General features: G+C 36.2%; 1 protein-coding gene across 1 annotated transcript in view; it reads right to left on the bottom strand.

The window, feature by feature from the left end:
• The window catches only part of LOC122404500 (glucose dehydrogenase [FAD, quinone]), a 38,667-nt gene that overhangs the window by 11,476 nt on the left and 11,903 nt on the right, over positions 1-15,288 (bottom strand). The window contains exons 3-5 of the mRNA XM_043408497.1: positions 5,956-6,199; positions 5,407-5,665; positions 4,177-4,437 (exon numbers count right to left, since the gene is read on the bottom strand). Coding sequence (XP_043264432.1) covers positions 4,177-4,437; positions 5,407-5,665; positions 5,956-6,199 — 764 coding nt within the window. The remainder of the gene's footprint in view (positions 1-4,176; positions 4,438-5,406; positions 5,666-5,955; positions 6,200-15,288) is intronic.

The following is a 15,288-nucleotide window of genomic DNA, read 5'->3' as shown; positions in this document are numbered from 1 at the left end:
ATTCCTCTTATGGATCAGTGTCATTACATCGAACTATTAACAAATAATAATTACGAGTTCTGTGACTTGGAGTATGAAATCTGAACTCGTAATTTTCGTTACCATTTTACGAAAAGAAAAATTGAAAATTTAATTTTGACACGATCTCAACTGTGTTTTGATCTCTAAGAATTTCCTTTATGGATCAGTGTCGTTATATCGATCTGTTAACAAATAATATTTACGAATTCTATGCCTCGAAGTATGGAATCTGAACTCATCATTTTCGTTACCATTTTACGAAAAGAATATTTAATTTCGACTGCTCTCGATTATGATTTGTTTTCTGAGAATTCCTCTTATGGAACAGTGTCATTACATCGAACTGTTAACAAATAATAATTACGAGTTCTGTGACTTGGAGTATGAAATCTGAACTCGTAATTTTCGTTACCATTTTACGAAAAGAAAAATTGAAAATTTAATTTTGACACGATCTCGACTGTGTTTTGATCTCTAAGAATTTCCTTTATGGATCAGTGTCGTTATATCGAACTGTTAACAAATAATATTTACGAATTCTATGCCTCGAAGTATGGAATCTGAACTCATAATTTTCGTTACCATTTTACGAAAAGAATATTTAATTTCGACTGCTCTCGATTATGATTTGTTTTCTGAGAATTCCTCTTATGGAACAGTGTCATTACATCGAACTATTAACAAATAATAATTACGAGTTCTGTGACTCGGAGTATGGAATCTGAACTCACAATTTTCGTTACCATTTTACGAAAAGAAAAATTGAAAATTTAATTTTGACACGATCTCGACTGTGTTTTGATCTCTAAGAATTTCCTTTATGGATCAGTGTCGTTATATCGAACTGTTAACAAATAATATTTACGAATTCTATGCCTCGAAGTATGGAATCTGAACTCATAATTTTCGTTTCCATTTTACGAAAAGAATATTTAATTTCGACTGCCCTCGATTATGATTTGTTTTCTGAGAATTCCTCTTATGGATCAGTGTCATTACATCGAACTATTAACAAATAATAATTACGAGTTCTGTGACTCGGAGTATGGAATCTGAAATCATAATTTTCGTTACCATTTTACGAAAAGAATATTTAATTTCGACTGCTCTCGATTATGATTTGTTTTCTGAGAATTCCTCTTATGGAACAGTGTCATTACATCGAACTATTAACAAATAATAATTACGAGTTCTGTGACTTGGAGTATGAAATCTGAACTCGTAATTTTCGTTACCATTTTACGAAAAGAAAAATTGAAAATTTAATTTTGACACGATCTCAACTGTGTTTTGATCTCTAAGAATTTCCTTTATGAAACAGTGGTTGTTTCCATGTTAGTTCGATCAGTGTTTTACAGAATACCGATTGAATATCATCACGATCGTACGTGAAGAGGAATTCATTTTTACGAAACGTTTTGCTTTTCGTATTTGCAATTCCGCGGTTACCATTTATCCGCTTAAGGGTTGCGTGGAAAATTGTATTTCCATGTACGATTATCGGTATCTGAAATTGGATAAGGCAATCGGAGAACCGTGAATCGTGAAAGCATACTGATGCACCGGTAATGAGTTTTTTTATTCGAGTAGCAGATCTGGTTAGTGAAACGCATTCCTTCTCTGCGTCTCAATTCCCAATGCAATCGTTGATTCGACAGTCATCGTTCGTAACTATTCTGAAGCAGAATGATGTAAATTAATAATTTTTATGTTTTCGAAATTGTATTCAAACATGGCGTAATATCACGTTCGCGGAAGTGATCTGTGTTCCTGTAATGATCTAACCTTGTCTAACGAATGTTTTCTTTCGAATGACGTTGTTTTAAGAAGTATTCTATATGTTAATTAAAGTAATTGGACAACGTTGATTTGCATATTATGGAGATACAGGGCTCATCGAGTTTATGGAGAGTGTAATATTTTCCTAGATTATTCGTCGTGTCTTTGTCTTTGAATCTGGTATTCATAATTTGTTAACTAAAATATTAGATCGCAAAATCTACGTTGACAATAACACTCTCCATTTAAAATTAGCTGCCCGTTATATTTCACCTCGAATTTGTTAACAGAGTTCTCTGCTAATAATAATATTATTTCCATTGAAAGCACAGTGGAGGCAGCAAACGCGACAGCGTGTTGCGTGAAATATATTACACGCTCATTAATATGGAATTACCATTCGAAAGAGACCAGTGCATAAAAACTGTATTTAATATCTAGGTACGCGAGACAGAATAATTTACGATCGATAATTTACAATGTAAATCGCTAATTACCTAAATAGCCAGAAACAGTATCTATTTATGTGTATCGTACGTCCCAATAATTGCAAAACGAAACCTGTTTGGGATACGACGAAGGTAAATAACATTTGTAATTCGAGTAACGAATTAATGCGTGATAATCGCGATCCAATTAAACGCTTGACTTTTGTGAAATGACTTTAGTACACAGAATCGTGTACTGCATTTATATGCAACTAGCTTTTGCTGGGAAACCGTTTAGTTTCTTCGGAAATAGATATTGTTTCTTTTAAGGTTTCACTTCTATAGAGTTTTAATTTTATGTCACGTCGCCATTTTATATTTCAAAATTGATATCATTTTTGTAATGAACGTCTCGAAAGACTTTCATAAAGACACTCATTGCGATATTTAGGCGTATTTACACCATTGCAACGATTTAGTGATAGGATAATAATTACGTGTTTAATGTTAAATTTGAAGTTTTTAGATCCGTTTACTGAAATATGGCAACTTTAATGCGAAATAAGTGTATCAATGAGTATTAAGACCAAGTTTCAAGTAAATCCGACCACAAATAAAGTATTTCTCATATGAACGTTACAACCCCCCTTTTCACCCCTTTAGAGGTTGAATTTAAAAAAAAAAACCGGAATAAGTGTTTGATTAATTATATTAAAGAGTATTAAGACCAAGTATGAAGCAAATCCGACCACAAAAATAAAATATTCCTCATAGAAACATTGCAACCCCTTTTCACCCCTTTAGAGGTTGAATTTAAAAAAAAAAACCGGAATAAGTGTTTGATTAATTATATTAAAGAGTATTAAGACCAAATTTCAAGTAAATCCGACCACAAATAAAGTATTTCTCATATGAACGTTGCAACCCCCCTTTTCACCCCTTCAGAGATTGAATTTTTTAAAATGCCGAAATAGGTGTTTGATTAATTATATCAAAGAGCATTAAGACCAAGTTTCAAGTAAATCCGACCATAAATAAAATATTTTATTTTCACCCCTTTTCACCCCTTCAGAGATTGAATTTTTTAAAATGCCGAAATAGGTGTTTGATTAATTATATCAAAGAGCATTAAGACCAAGTTTGAAGCAAATCCGACCACAAAAATAAAATATTCCTCATAGAAACATTGCAACCCCTTTTCACCCCTTTAGAGGTTGAATTTAAAAAAAAAAACCGGAATAAGTGTTTGATTAATTATATTAAAGAGTATTAAGACCAAGTTTCAAGTAAATCCGACCATAAATAAAATATTTTATTTTCACCCCTTTTCACCCCTTCAGAGATTGAATTTTTTAAAATGCCGAAATAGGTGTTTGATTAATTATATCAAAGAGCATTAAGACCAAGTTTGAAGCAAATCCGACCACAAAAATAAAATATTCCTCATAGAAACATTGCAACCCCTTTTCACCCCTTCAGAGGTTGAATTAAAAAAAAAAACCGGAATAAGTGTTTGATTAATTATATCAAAGCGTATTAAGACCAAGTATGAAGCAAATCTGACTACAAAAATAAAATATTCCTCATACAAATGTTGCAACCCCTTTTCACCCCTTCAGAGATTGAATTTTTTAAAATGCCGAAATAGGTGTTTGATTGATTATATCAAAGAGCATTAAGACCAAGTTTGAAGCAAACTCGACCATAAAAATAAAGTATTCCTTATACGAACGTTACAACCCCTTTTCACCCCCTGGGGGTTGAATTTCGGAATATCCTTTCTTATTCCTTGTATACCTCGGTGCAAAACTTCAGCTTTTTATGTCCAAGGGCTTAGCCTGGGCGTTGATGAGTCAGTGAGTCAGGTCTTTCATTTTATATTTTAATAAATTTAATAGATATTGCACGAGCAAGTGTTATTGAATGAATGACTGTTTCAAGTAATTACCTCCGCTTATGACGATTTCCTTGGCCACGGAAACACGATGAATCTTGTCGTCGTGGACGAATTCCACGCCGACAGCCCTTTTATTGTTGTCGAAGAGGATTCTGGTGGCCGTGGAGTTGAGCATTATGTGGAGATTCGGTCGATTCCTGACAGGACGCAGAAACGCCCTGGCCGTCGAAAGTCGCGAACCGTTTCTCGATGTTGTCTGCGCTATGGCGAATCCGGTATGCGTTCGACCGTTCAGATCCACGGTACCGTAACCTGCGAACAGTTTCGATAAAAGGTAAATTAATTCGTTCGATATAAAATTCGGGTGACGCGAAACTTCGAAATTAATTTTAATTAATTTTAACATTAGTCGTTTTACAGTTTTATCTTGTCAAAATATTCTTACGATTATATTTTCATTTCACTAAGGGAATGCAAAATAAATCACCGGTCAAAAGACCGTTTTTAAAATTTCAATTAGAATTTCTATCATACAATGTTATTTTAGCGCCATTTAACCTCACGACTTGTCTTGATATTCTATTTTTATTGTTTGTTTTCTGAGAAAAATATGTAGCCAATCCTACCACGATTTACATTGTTCATATTTTTTTGTAAAAAAATCGGATAAAATTTGGCATCAAATTCCAGTCAGATTACTATATAAATAGGAATTATATAGTTTCCACCGCCTTAGACAATCTAACAATGTATATTAAAAATAGTTAAAATTTACACAGATGCAGTACCGACACTACTAGCGTTTTCACCATAATCAAGCCACTGTTAGAAGCGGTAAACCTTCCCCTTTAAAATGGTTTTTTATTTTTGTCGATCGGACTTTCCGTTCTCGAGATATCGTAATTTATGTGAAAGGGTATTTTTCTCAATTTGACTGTCTCTATCTCCGTCTGACGCGTTGCGTTGGGACCTCTCTCTCTCTACTATTTACTATTTACGCGCGAGGTCGTTCACCCCGCGCCAATGAAACGTAAACAAACGCTTCCAACCCTTATATCTCCAAAACCAGCCAGCGAATCGACTTGAAACTAAAATCGCTATATCTCCGTAACTAATTACGCTATCGACTCGTACAAACGCTCATTTTAAAGGGTATTTCATCCTCCATCCAACGAACGTAACAATTATTATTATTTATGCTGTCCTCTATGTTTAATTTGAAAAAATTAGAGGCCAACGAGTTTGATCGAAGAATAGCAAATGGAAAATAAATTCACGCACCGAGTTCTTTCCCGGCCTCGAGGATGGCGTAGCTCAGGGGCGGGTGATAAGGAAACTGAGTGACCGTGAGGGGTCCACCGACACCGTGATAACCGTAATCCATAGTATTCGCTTGAAGGTTATCTTCGCTTCTGATGAAATATGGAAGGACATCCTGATAAGACCATCCCACGTTTCCGAGTCTGGCCCAGTCGTCGTAATCTTTTCGCGAGCCTCTCATATATGTCATGCCATTCATGACGCTGGTTCCACCCAACACCTAAACGATTTTTTAAAATCCTTATACAATTATCAGATTACGCGTATCCGGCATCGTTTAATCTTTGCGTCAATTTTAACACGTTCAATAATCTATACCGAACGCAACGGACTTTCATTGTGAAATTAACAATTTTATTACTAATATAGACAACGTTGAACATGGACATTTTGTTAGCTATACGTAGATATACTTTTAAGGCATGTTTGCCACGATTTTACGACACGTATCGTCCCAGCAATTTTATTCTGTCTTTTTATAATGCAGCATTGTTATTAGAGTCTACGTACCTTTCCTCTTGGCCAGTAACATCTCCTGTCCTCCTTATTCAGACACGCTGTGTCTTCGCTCTCGGTGTTATATTGCCAGTCGATATTAGTTCCGATAAAATTGAAGAAAAACGACGGTATCTGTGTACCAGTTGGCTCGTCCAGGCCCGCTTCCAGCAATAACACAGAGAATCTTGGCTCCTCCGATAGTCTCGCTGCTACCGTTGCGCCAGCACTTCCACCACCTATCACTACGAAGTCGTACCTAAACAACAAACATCGTTTATTTTTATATCTCCACTTCCATTAAACGTTGCAACAATATTGGTATCGAAAACTGTAGTCAGAACTCGAACTCCACATTGATCTTTACTAAACAAGGCAAAGAGTCTCGTATACTCTAGATGAGAATGCCCTAATAGCAAAGAAGGGGTGAAACTACCGACGAGAAATAGCCAACAAGTCACACCCAACGTCCTTTCCCCACAAATCCGCATTTACCAAATATATACTGTTCAAACATAAGCTCTACACCTTTCTAGGTGTTAAGGATTCCTAAGGAACCTTCACATCGCGGGGTTTATGATACGGACGTGATTTCTGCGCTATCTTTGAGGATCAGGCCTTCGAGACATTTCTACTTGACAAATTACGTTATGATCATTAAGGAAATTTCAAACTCCACACGGGACTTGGAATCCTTGGAGCTTTTGCTTGCCTCAATAGCGATTGACGCATCTGCAGACTACTGAGGTCTTGGGGGCTTTGGTTTTCCCCGAATGTTCGTAAAAAAGGCAACGTTCTCGCTCAATCTCCCATGGTGGATCTGGACATTGGGTAGCAGAGTGGGTGGGAGTGTTGCAAAGGGTAAGAAACGCCCTGCCAAGGTGACGACTTTGAGGATTGGCTTGACCAATCCTCCCACCGGTTAGCGCTGCGTGTTTTCGTCATCTTAGCAGGGGAAGTCGAGCTTAGGTTAACCCCTTGCCGTACGATTTAATTTCCAACTGTGGGTGCCACAAGCGACAACTAAGGTTTGGCTCGGTAGACTCATCACGTCTCTGAGACGTCATTGTAAGGAGTTGAGGATAGCATCAAGTTTTCGGATTAGATTCGTTTTTGATCGAGCCTTACGAACTCGACTAGACTCTCCACAAGGAGTTTCATAGTCTTGTGTAACACAAAGAGCAACAGGCTTCAGTTATCGGTATTTTCCTAAAAAACACCAGTTTGGGTGGTCCTTCGAGCACAAGGAAAGGGAACACAGTGCATAGCACGTGAGCATAGTGCTTCGTGGCCAAAACACTAGAAGTTCTCTGCTCCTCTATTCTCAGCAACTTCCTCGTGTCTATTTCCTATTGCAATTCAAATTGCACATGGAACAATTACGATTCGTTTCTCGTCAGCCATCAGTATCTCCTCATTGTTTATCGCTGTACCCTGTCACGTTTGCCAATAAATATTCCTAGTTCCAGATCAAGTTGATCGAGGTTCTGTTCCATATTTAGCGTACACGATCAACCAGATCTCGTTGCGCAAACGTTTCAAAGTCAAGTTTGCCGCCGGTCCTAATCCCGGTTCTCGCGTTTTTAGCCGCGCGAAAGGCGCAGCAACGGGTAAGATTACGTTGACGATTTCACATTTCCACGTATGACGGGCTCGTCCAGTTGGTATTCTCCGGTCGTAAAGAGTACCGGGTTACAATGTTGTCGACGCGATTACCGCGTCGCGAATTAGAAACTGGGTTAAAGGAACGAGAGTCTCGGCTAGGGGCAGAGTCAAGCGAAAGGTGGATTTCTCAGCAGTTGGGGACGCTCGTGTGAAGTGGTAATGGTATTTTGAATGCCACGAGCCGCGTACGGTCGTGTGCACTCTCTGAAATGTGTACATGACTCCTTGAGGGACGACGACATACTCTTACAAGCTGAAACGTGGACCCGAATAGCGAATGTCTTTTATTACCAGCTCTGGCGAGCCTTCTGTACCTCGCGTCCAGGGTGTAACGCAATTTTTAATAATTTTTTTTTTATACATATTTGCAATTCAGTCGATTCTATGCTGGACACTCTGGAATAAAAATCGAATATTTATGTAGATAATTTATTCGATCGTTTAAAAATATATGCATGGTTTAGTACGTATTGAAGTTAATGGTAGAAAATATTCCAGGAAATATTATTTATAGTATCCTTGGTGTATCATAGAAATTTTAGTAATTGATCTTTTTCTAGTCTGCTTTCTCAAGTTTTTAATATTTTTTTTTTAAGCATATTTGCAATTCAGTCGATTTTATGCTCGACACTCTGGAATAAAAATCGAATATTTATGTAGACAATTTATTCGATCGTTTATAAATATATGCATGGTTTAGTACGTATTGAAGTTAATGGTAGAAAGTATTTCAGGAAATATTATTCATAATATCCTTGGTGTATCATAGAAATTTTAAAAATTGTTCTTTTGCTAGTCTGCTTTGTCAAGTTTTTAATATTTCGTGTGCATAATGTTATGTAGTTTTAAATATTTTTTTTTTTAAACACGTCTGCTCGATATTCTTTGGAAATCTAAATCATCTGAGAATAATAATCGTATAATTATTGTATAGATAATTTATTCGATCGTTTAAAAATATATGGATGGTTTTGTATGCATTAAATTTAATGGTAGAAAATATTCATAATGTCGTTGGTGTACTATATAAATTTCAGTACTTGATCCTTTGCCGGTCAGCCTTGGCTGATTAAAAAGTTTTAATGCTATTGAGAATGAGATAGTTCAAAGGCCCTGTTACTACCTAAAGCGAAACGAAACCTGTTTGTCTTGGCGGAACGAGCGGTCGATCTACACATGCAAATTTTTTCACAAATTTGCCTTCTCTTCTAGTAATACACATTTCCATGCATTTTGCTTCTTTACGATATCCTTTGCAAAACTGTCGCGCGAATATATTAGCGATAAATCAGCTTTCATATTTTATTCTCCCGGGAATTCGTAAATCGACCGTGAAACCAAGAAAATTTATGTTCTTTTTGTTTTCGTTTTTGTCAGTGTTTTTTCGTTCATAATTCAAAAACGAAGCTCCATTCGACATTTTTGCAAAGGAAATTGTTGTTCAGAATAGTTTCTTAAACTATTTACAGGACACCATGTAGAATTGTTTTTGTAACTCGTTCGTAAAAATGTTAAAAAATAGAATTCCGAAACGTACTAATTTTTGGGCAATCCATAAACCTCTGCCAGCAATTTTTGCTCGTTGCACCATCTTCGAAGTTTCATTCTTCGCCATTGCTGTCCGCTGAATTGCAAACACGTGGCTCATGAATAATTCTTTAACGCCTAATCTCTATTCCCGTGCATAAGAGATTCGAGGGGGGGGGGGAAACGCTTCCGCCAAGTTGACAGTTCGGAATAGAATTCCTGTAATTATCGACAAACGATTCCATTTCCTGCGCGGGGGAATAATAATTACCACCGAGGAAAGTGAAACAAAAATGTAATAAAACAATATGAACGCACGTCGAACGATACCAATCTAGAAACCCGTTTCGTTGACACAGAACCACATTCCACGACCAAAATTACTTTCCCTTCTATCATCTCGGCGCTCTCGTTATCCCTGCTCGTCATCATCAATCGTATATAAATAAATCGTAACTGGTACTTAAAAACTTGACGCACGATTTCTTCTTGAAACTCGCGGTAAATGGAAACTTTATTAACTTTAACCCTCAAGTGGATTATTGGATCAAGTTTAAACTAATAATTGCTTGATATATTTCAATGCAATTATTTTAAAACTTATGTAATCCTTCGTTAGTTCATTATTTTTAAAATGGGAGAATTTAGAGGACAGATGATTTCTATTTATCAGTTTGATGAAAATAAATAATACGTAAAATGATTCAGTTGAGATTGAGGGTTCTGTTAAGGGTTGAAAATGGCCCTGTTTTAGTCTAAACTGCATTGTTAATGTTAATAATGAATAGCAATTTTATGGTGACTGCAGACAGTGTCATAATTCTATGTTTTGTCGTGTTTCACAATTTCTTCTTGAATCTCGCGTTAAATGGACACTTTATTATGGGTAAAAATGGCCCTGTTTCAATCTAAACTGCATCGTTAACGTTAAAAATGAATATTAAGCTCGTGTTGATTGGAAAAAGTTGTCATAATTTTCTGTATTGAATATCGTGTTAAATGGTCTCTTTATTATAGCTAAAAATGGCCCTGTTTTAGTCTAAACTGAATCGTTAACATTAAAAATGAATATTAAGCTCATGTTGACTGCAGACAGTGTCATAATTCTATGTTTTGACGTGTTTCACAAATTCTTCTTGAATCTCGCGTTAAATGGACACTTTATTTTGGGTAAAAATGGCCCTGTTTCAATCTAATCCGCAACGTTAACGTTAAGAATGAATATCAATCTTATAGTGACTGTAGACAGATGTCATATTCTCTGTTTTGAATATCGCATTATTTGGTCACTTTATTATGGGTAAAAATGGCCCTGTTTCAGTCTAAACTGCATCATTAACGTTAAAAATGAATATTAAGCTCGTGTTGACTGTAAACAGTTGTCATAATTCTATGTTTTGAATATCGCATTAAATGGTCACTTAATTATGGGTAAAAATGGCCCTGTTTTAGTCTAAACTGAATCGTTAACGTTAACATTGAATATCAATCTTATGGTGACTGCAGACAGTAGCCACAATTCTATGTTTTGTCGTGTTTCACAATTTCTTCTTGAATATCGCATTAAATGGTCCCTTTGTTATGGGTAAAAATGGCCCTGTTTTACTCTAAACTGAATCGTTAACGTTAAAAATGAATATTAAGCTCGTGTTGACTGCAAACAGTTGTCATAATTCTCTGTTTTGAATATCACACTAAATGGTCACTTTATAATGGGTAAAAATGGCCCTGTTTTACTCTAAACTGAGACGTTAACATTAACAATGAATATCAATCTTATAGTGACTGTAGACAGATGTCATAATTCTCTGTTTTGAATATCGCATTAAATGGTCACTTTATTATGGGTAAAAATGGCCCTGTTTTAGTCTAAACTGAATCGTTAACGTTAACATTGAATATCAATCTTATGGTGACTGCAGACAGTAGCCACAATTCTATGTTTTGTTGTGTTTCACAATTTCTTCTTGAATATCGCATTAAATGGTCCCTTTGTTATGGGTAAAAATGGCCCTGTTTTACCCTAAACTGAATCGTTAACGTTAAAAATGAATATTAAGCTCGTGTTGACTGCAAACAGTTGTCATAATTCTCTGTTTTGAATATCACACTAAATGGTCACTTTATAATGGGTAAAAATGGCCCTGTTTTACTCTAAACTGAGTCGTTAACATTAACAATGAATATCAATCTTATAGTGACTGTAGACAGATGTCATAATTCTCTGTTTTGAATATCGCATTAAATGGTCACTTTATTATGGATAAAAATGGCCCTGTTTTACTCTAAACTGAATCGTTAACGTTAACATTGAATATCAATCTTATGGTGACTGCAGACAGTAGCCACAATTCTATGTTTTGTTGTGTTTCACAATTTCTTCTTGAATATCGCATTAAATGGTCCCTTTGTTATGGGTAAAAATGGCCCTGTTTTACCCTAAACTGAATCGTTAACGTTAAAAATGAATATTAAGCTCGTGTTGACTGCAAACAGTTGTCATAATTCTCTGTTTTGAATATCACACTAAATGGTCACTTTATAATGGGTAAAAATGGCCCTGTTTTACTCTAAACTGAATCGTTAACGTTAAAAATGAATATTAAGCTCGTGTTGACTGCAAACAGTTGTCATAATTCTCTGTTTTGAATATCACACTAAATGGTCACTTTATAATGGGTAAAAATGGCCCTGTTTTACTCTAAACTGAGACGTTAACATTAACAATGAATATCAATCTTATAGTGACTGTAGACAGATGTCATAATTCTCTGTTTTGAATATCGCATTAAATGGTCACTTTATTATGGGTAAAAATGGCCCTGTTTTAGTCTAAACTGAATCGTTAACGTTAACATTGAATATCAATCTTATGGTGACTGCAGACAGTAGCCACAATTCTATGTTTTGTTGTGTTTCACAATTTCTTCTTGAATATCGCATTAAATGGTCCCTTTGTTATGGGTAAAAATGGCCCTGTTTTACCCTAAACTGAATCGTTAACGTTAAAAATGAATATTAAGCTCGTGTTGACTGCAAACAGTTGTCATAATTCTCTGTTTTGAATATCACACTAAATGGTCACTTTATAATGGGTAAAAATGGCCCTGTTTTACTCTAAACTGAGTCGTTAACATTAACAATGAATATCAATCTTATAGTGACTGTAGACAGATGTCATAATTCTCTGTTTTGAATATCGCATTAAATGGTCACTTTATTATGGATAAAAATGGCCCTGTTTTACTCTAAACTGAATCGTTTACATTAAGAATGAATATCAATCTTATGGTGACTGCAGACAGTTGTCATAATTCTATGCTTTGTCATGTTTCACAATTTCTTCTTGAATCTCGCGTTAAATGGACACTTTATTATAGGTAAAAATGGCCTTGTTCAGTCTAAACTGAGTCTTTAACATTAACAATGAATATCAATCTTATGGTGACTTCAGACAGTGTCATAATTCTATGTTTTATCGTGTTTCACAATTTCTTCTTGAATCACGCGTTAAATGGCCACTTTATTATAAGTAAAAATGTCCCTTTTTCAGTCTAAACTGCATCGTTAACGTTAAAAACGAATATCAAGCTCGTGTCGACCGCAGACAGTTTTCCTAATTCTACGTCTCGTCGTGTTTCGCGCGCAATTAGATTCGATTTCTCGTAGACCCAAGTTGCAACGATACACTTTCGATCGCGTTCGACCGTCCATAGTCTGTAATTCCCCCCTTTTTTTTCGTAAAATTGCACGGATCTAATAGGGTCCAGGACGCCGGTTGCTTCAGTCCGCATCCGGCATAAGCGCAAGCGCAGATGCATCGGGGCAGACGTGACGCAACGCGGGAGAATCAGTCGGAACAATGGCCCGGGGCTATTACGCGTGGATACACGTACGCAACAATTTCACGGATAGCCGTGCATGGATGCTCACTTCCGAGAGAGACAGCACGGGAGTTTCTACGGTATTACGTGAACCGTGTCCGCGACAATTAAGACTGTCTTTAGACCAACATAGTTCAACGGGTCGTGAAACGTTCACGAACGCGGCTGTACGAGGAAGTTTATTGGCTCGACGTCGGAGATTCTTCCGGACTTCTTAATACGCTCTAATAGTCTCCGGTCTTGCCTCCGTTTCTGACAAAATGAAGAGGAAATTATACGGACAAGGGGAAAGAATTTATATTACACAGATTATGCCAGGAAAGAGGAAGAGCCTACATTACATTGATTATGCAGAAAAGAGAAAGGGGGAATCGAAGACATCGGAAAAATTTCACTGATCGAATTCGATCGCTGTTAAAAGAAATCTATTGGGCGATTTCAAGTGTTCGAAATGTTTTGGGAAATATTAATATCGTGTAATTCGCGAATAATAGGATCAAACGATCTTTTACCCGAAGAATAAGAAAACTTTCTCGTCGAGCATATAGCTCAATTTCACGATACTTTTTACAGTAATTCTTTTGTCTCGTCGGAACAGAATAATTATTTTGCAGAAAGCAATTTGAGCCAGAATGAAAAGATCGAGAAATTCCTATTTCGATATTTCATTTTAGAGGTCACGAACGCCAACCACCTAATTGAAGGTTCGTTCTACGTAATTTCTTATTGGAATCCAATGCCACCTACTGCTTCCTTGCAAAGAGTCTAATTTACACGTTCTTGCACAATAGGGCATCCAAGCTTTCTACTTAAGGCCATTCGGGCCTGCATTATACTCAATAAATGGGAATTCCCTACACCTCCTCTTACGCGTGCTTCTTTTTTTAATAAAACGCGTAACGTCCATCTTTGTCGAGGAACAGACAATGGTGTCGAAGCTCTAGTTTCTCGAAGAGTACAATTTTTACGCAATTCCTTCTCGAAACTCGCGTTAAATGGATACTTTATAATGGGTAAAAATGGCCCTGCTTTGATCTAAACTGAATCGTTAAAGTTAAAAATGAATATCAAGCTTGTGGTGGCTATAGACAGTTGCCATAATTCTATGTTATGTCGTCTTTCACAATTTCTTCTTGTAACTCGAGTTAAATGGACACTTTATTTTGGGTAAAAATGGCCCTGTTTTACTCTAAACTGAGTTGGTAACGTTAACAATGAATATCAAGCTCGTGTTGACTGCAGACAGCTGTCATAATTCTATGTTTTGAATATCGCGTTAAATGGTCCCTTTATTTTGGGTAAAAATGGCCCTGTCTTACTCTAAACTGAATCGTTAACGTTAAAAATGAATATTAAGCTCGTGTTGACTGCAGACAGTTGTCATAATTCTCTGTTTTGAATATCGCGTTAAATGGTCACTCTACTATAGGTAAAAATGGCCCTGTTTAATCTAAATTGCATCGTTAACGTTAAGAATGAATATCAATCTTATGGTGGCTGCAGATAGTGTCATAATTCTATGTTTTGTCGTGTTTCACAATTTCTTCTTGAATCTCGCGTTAAATGGACACTTTATTTTGGGTAAAAATGGCCCTGTTTTACTCTAAACTGAATCGTTAACGTTTAAAATGAATATCAAGCTCGTGTTGACTGCAGACAGTTGTCATAATTCTATGTTTTGAATATCGCGTTAAATGGTCATTTTATTATGGGTAAAAATGGCCCTGTTTTACTCTAAACTGAATCGTTAACGTTAACAATGAATATCAATCTTATGGTGACTGTAGACAGTTGTCATAATTCTATGTTTTATCGTTCTATGGTTACTTCACAATTTCTTCTTGAAACTCGCGTTAAATGGGCACTTTATTATAAGTAAAAATGGTCCTTTTTCAGTCTAAACTGCATCGTCAACGTTGGAACAATTTTTAATTATTTCCACGCTCTATAAGATCGTCGCGTTTCACACTCTTTAAATTAGCGTCTACTCTAATCCTCTATCCTTTTACTTTGAAATAATGTTCTATACATCTTCGACTTCCTACATTAGTTAATCGCTAATAAAGGTAATTAATGTAAGAGAATTGTGTTCTGTAATTCGAAGAATTGCGTCACTGTCAGTAACACGGAAATCTCGTCAGATCTCTGAGAGGCCTTGATCTCTGCGTTCAGGAGTGTCTCGAACGGCGGTCGATCGCCTCTATCTTTGGTACGAACGAACGAGACAAGTTTCTCGACTGTCAAAACGCCTTATAGCGCCGTGAGTTTGTCA

The sequence above is a fragment of the Colletes gigas genome, unplaced genomic scaffold, assembly GCF_013123115.1.
Source record: "Colletes gigas isolate AHSC1104 unplaced genomic scaffold, ASM1312311v1 Colletes_gigas_Sc00003, whole genome shotgun sequence".
Taxonomy (NCBI): domain Eukaryota; kingdom Metazoa; phylum Arthropoda; class Insecta; order Hymenoptera; family Colletidae; genus Colletes; species Colletes gigas.
This window is presented reverse-complemented; position numbering and strand designations above follow the sequence as displayed.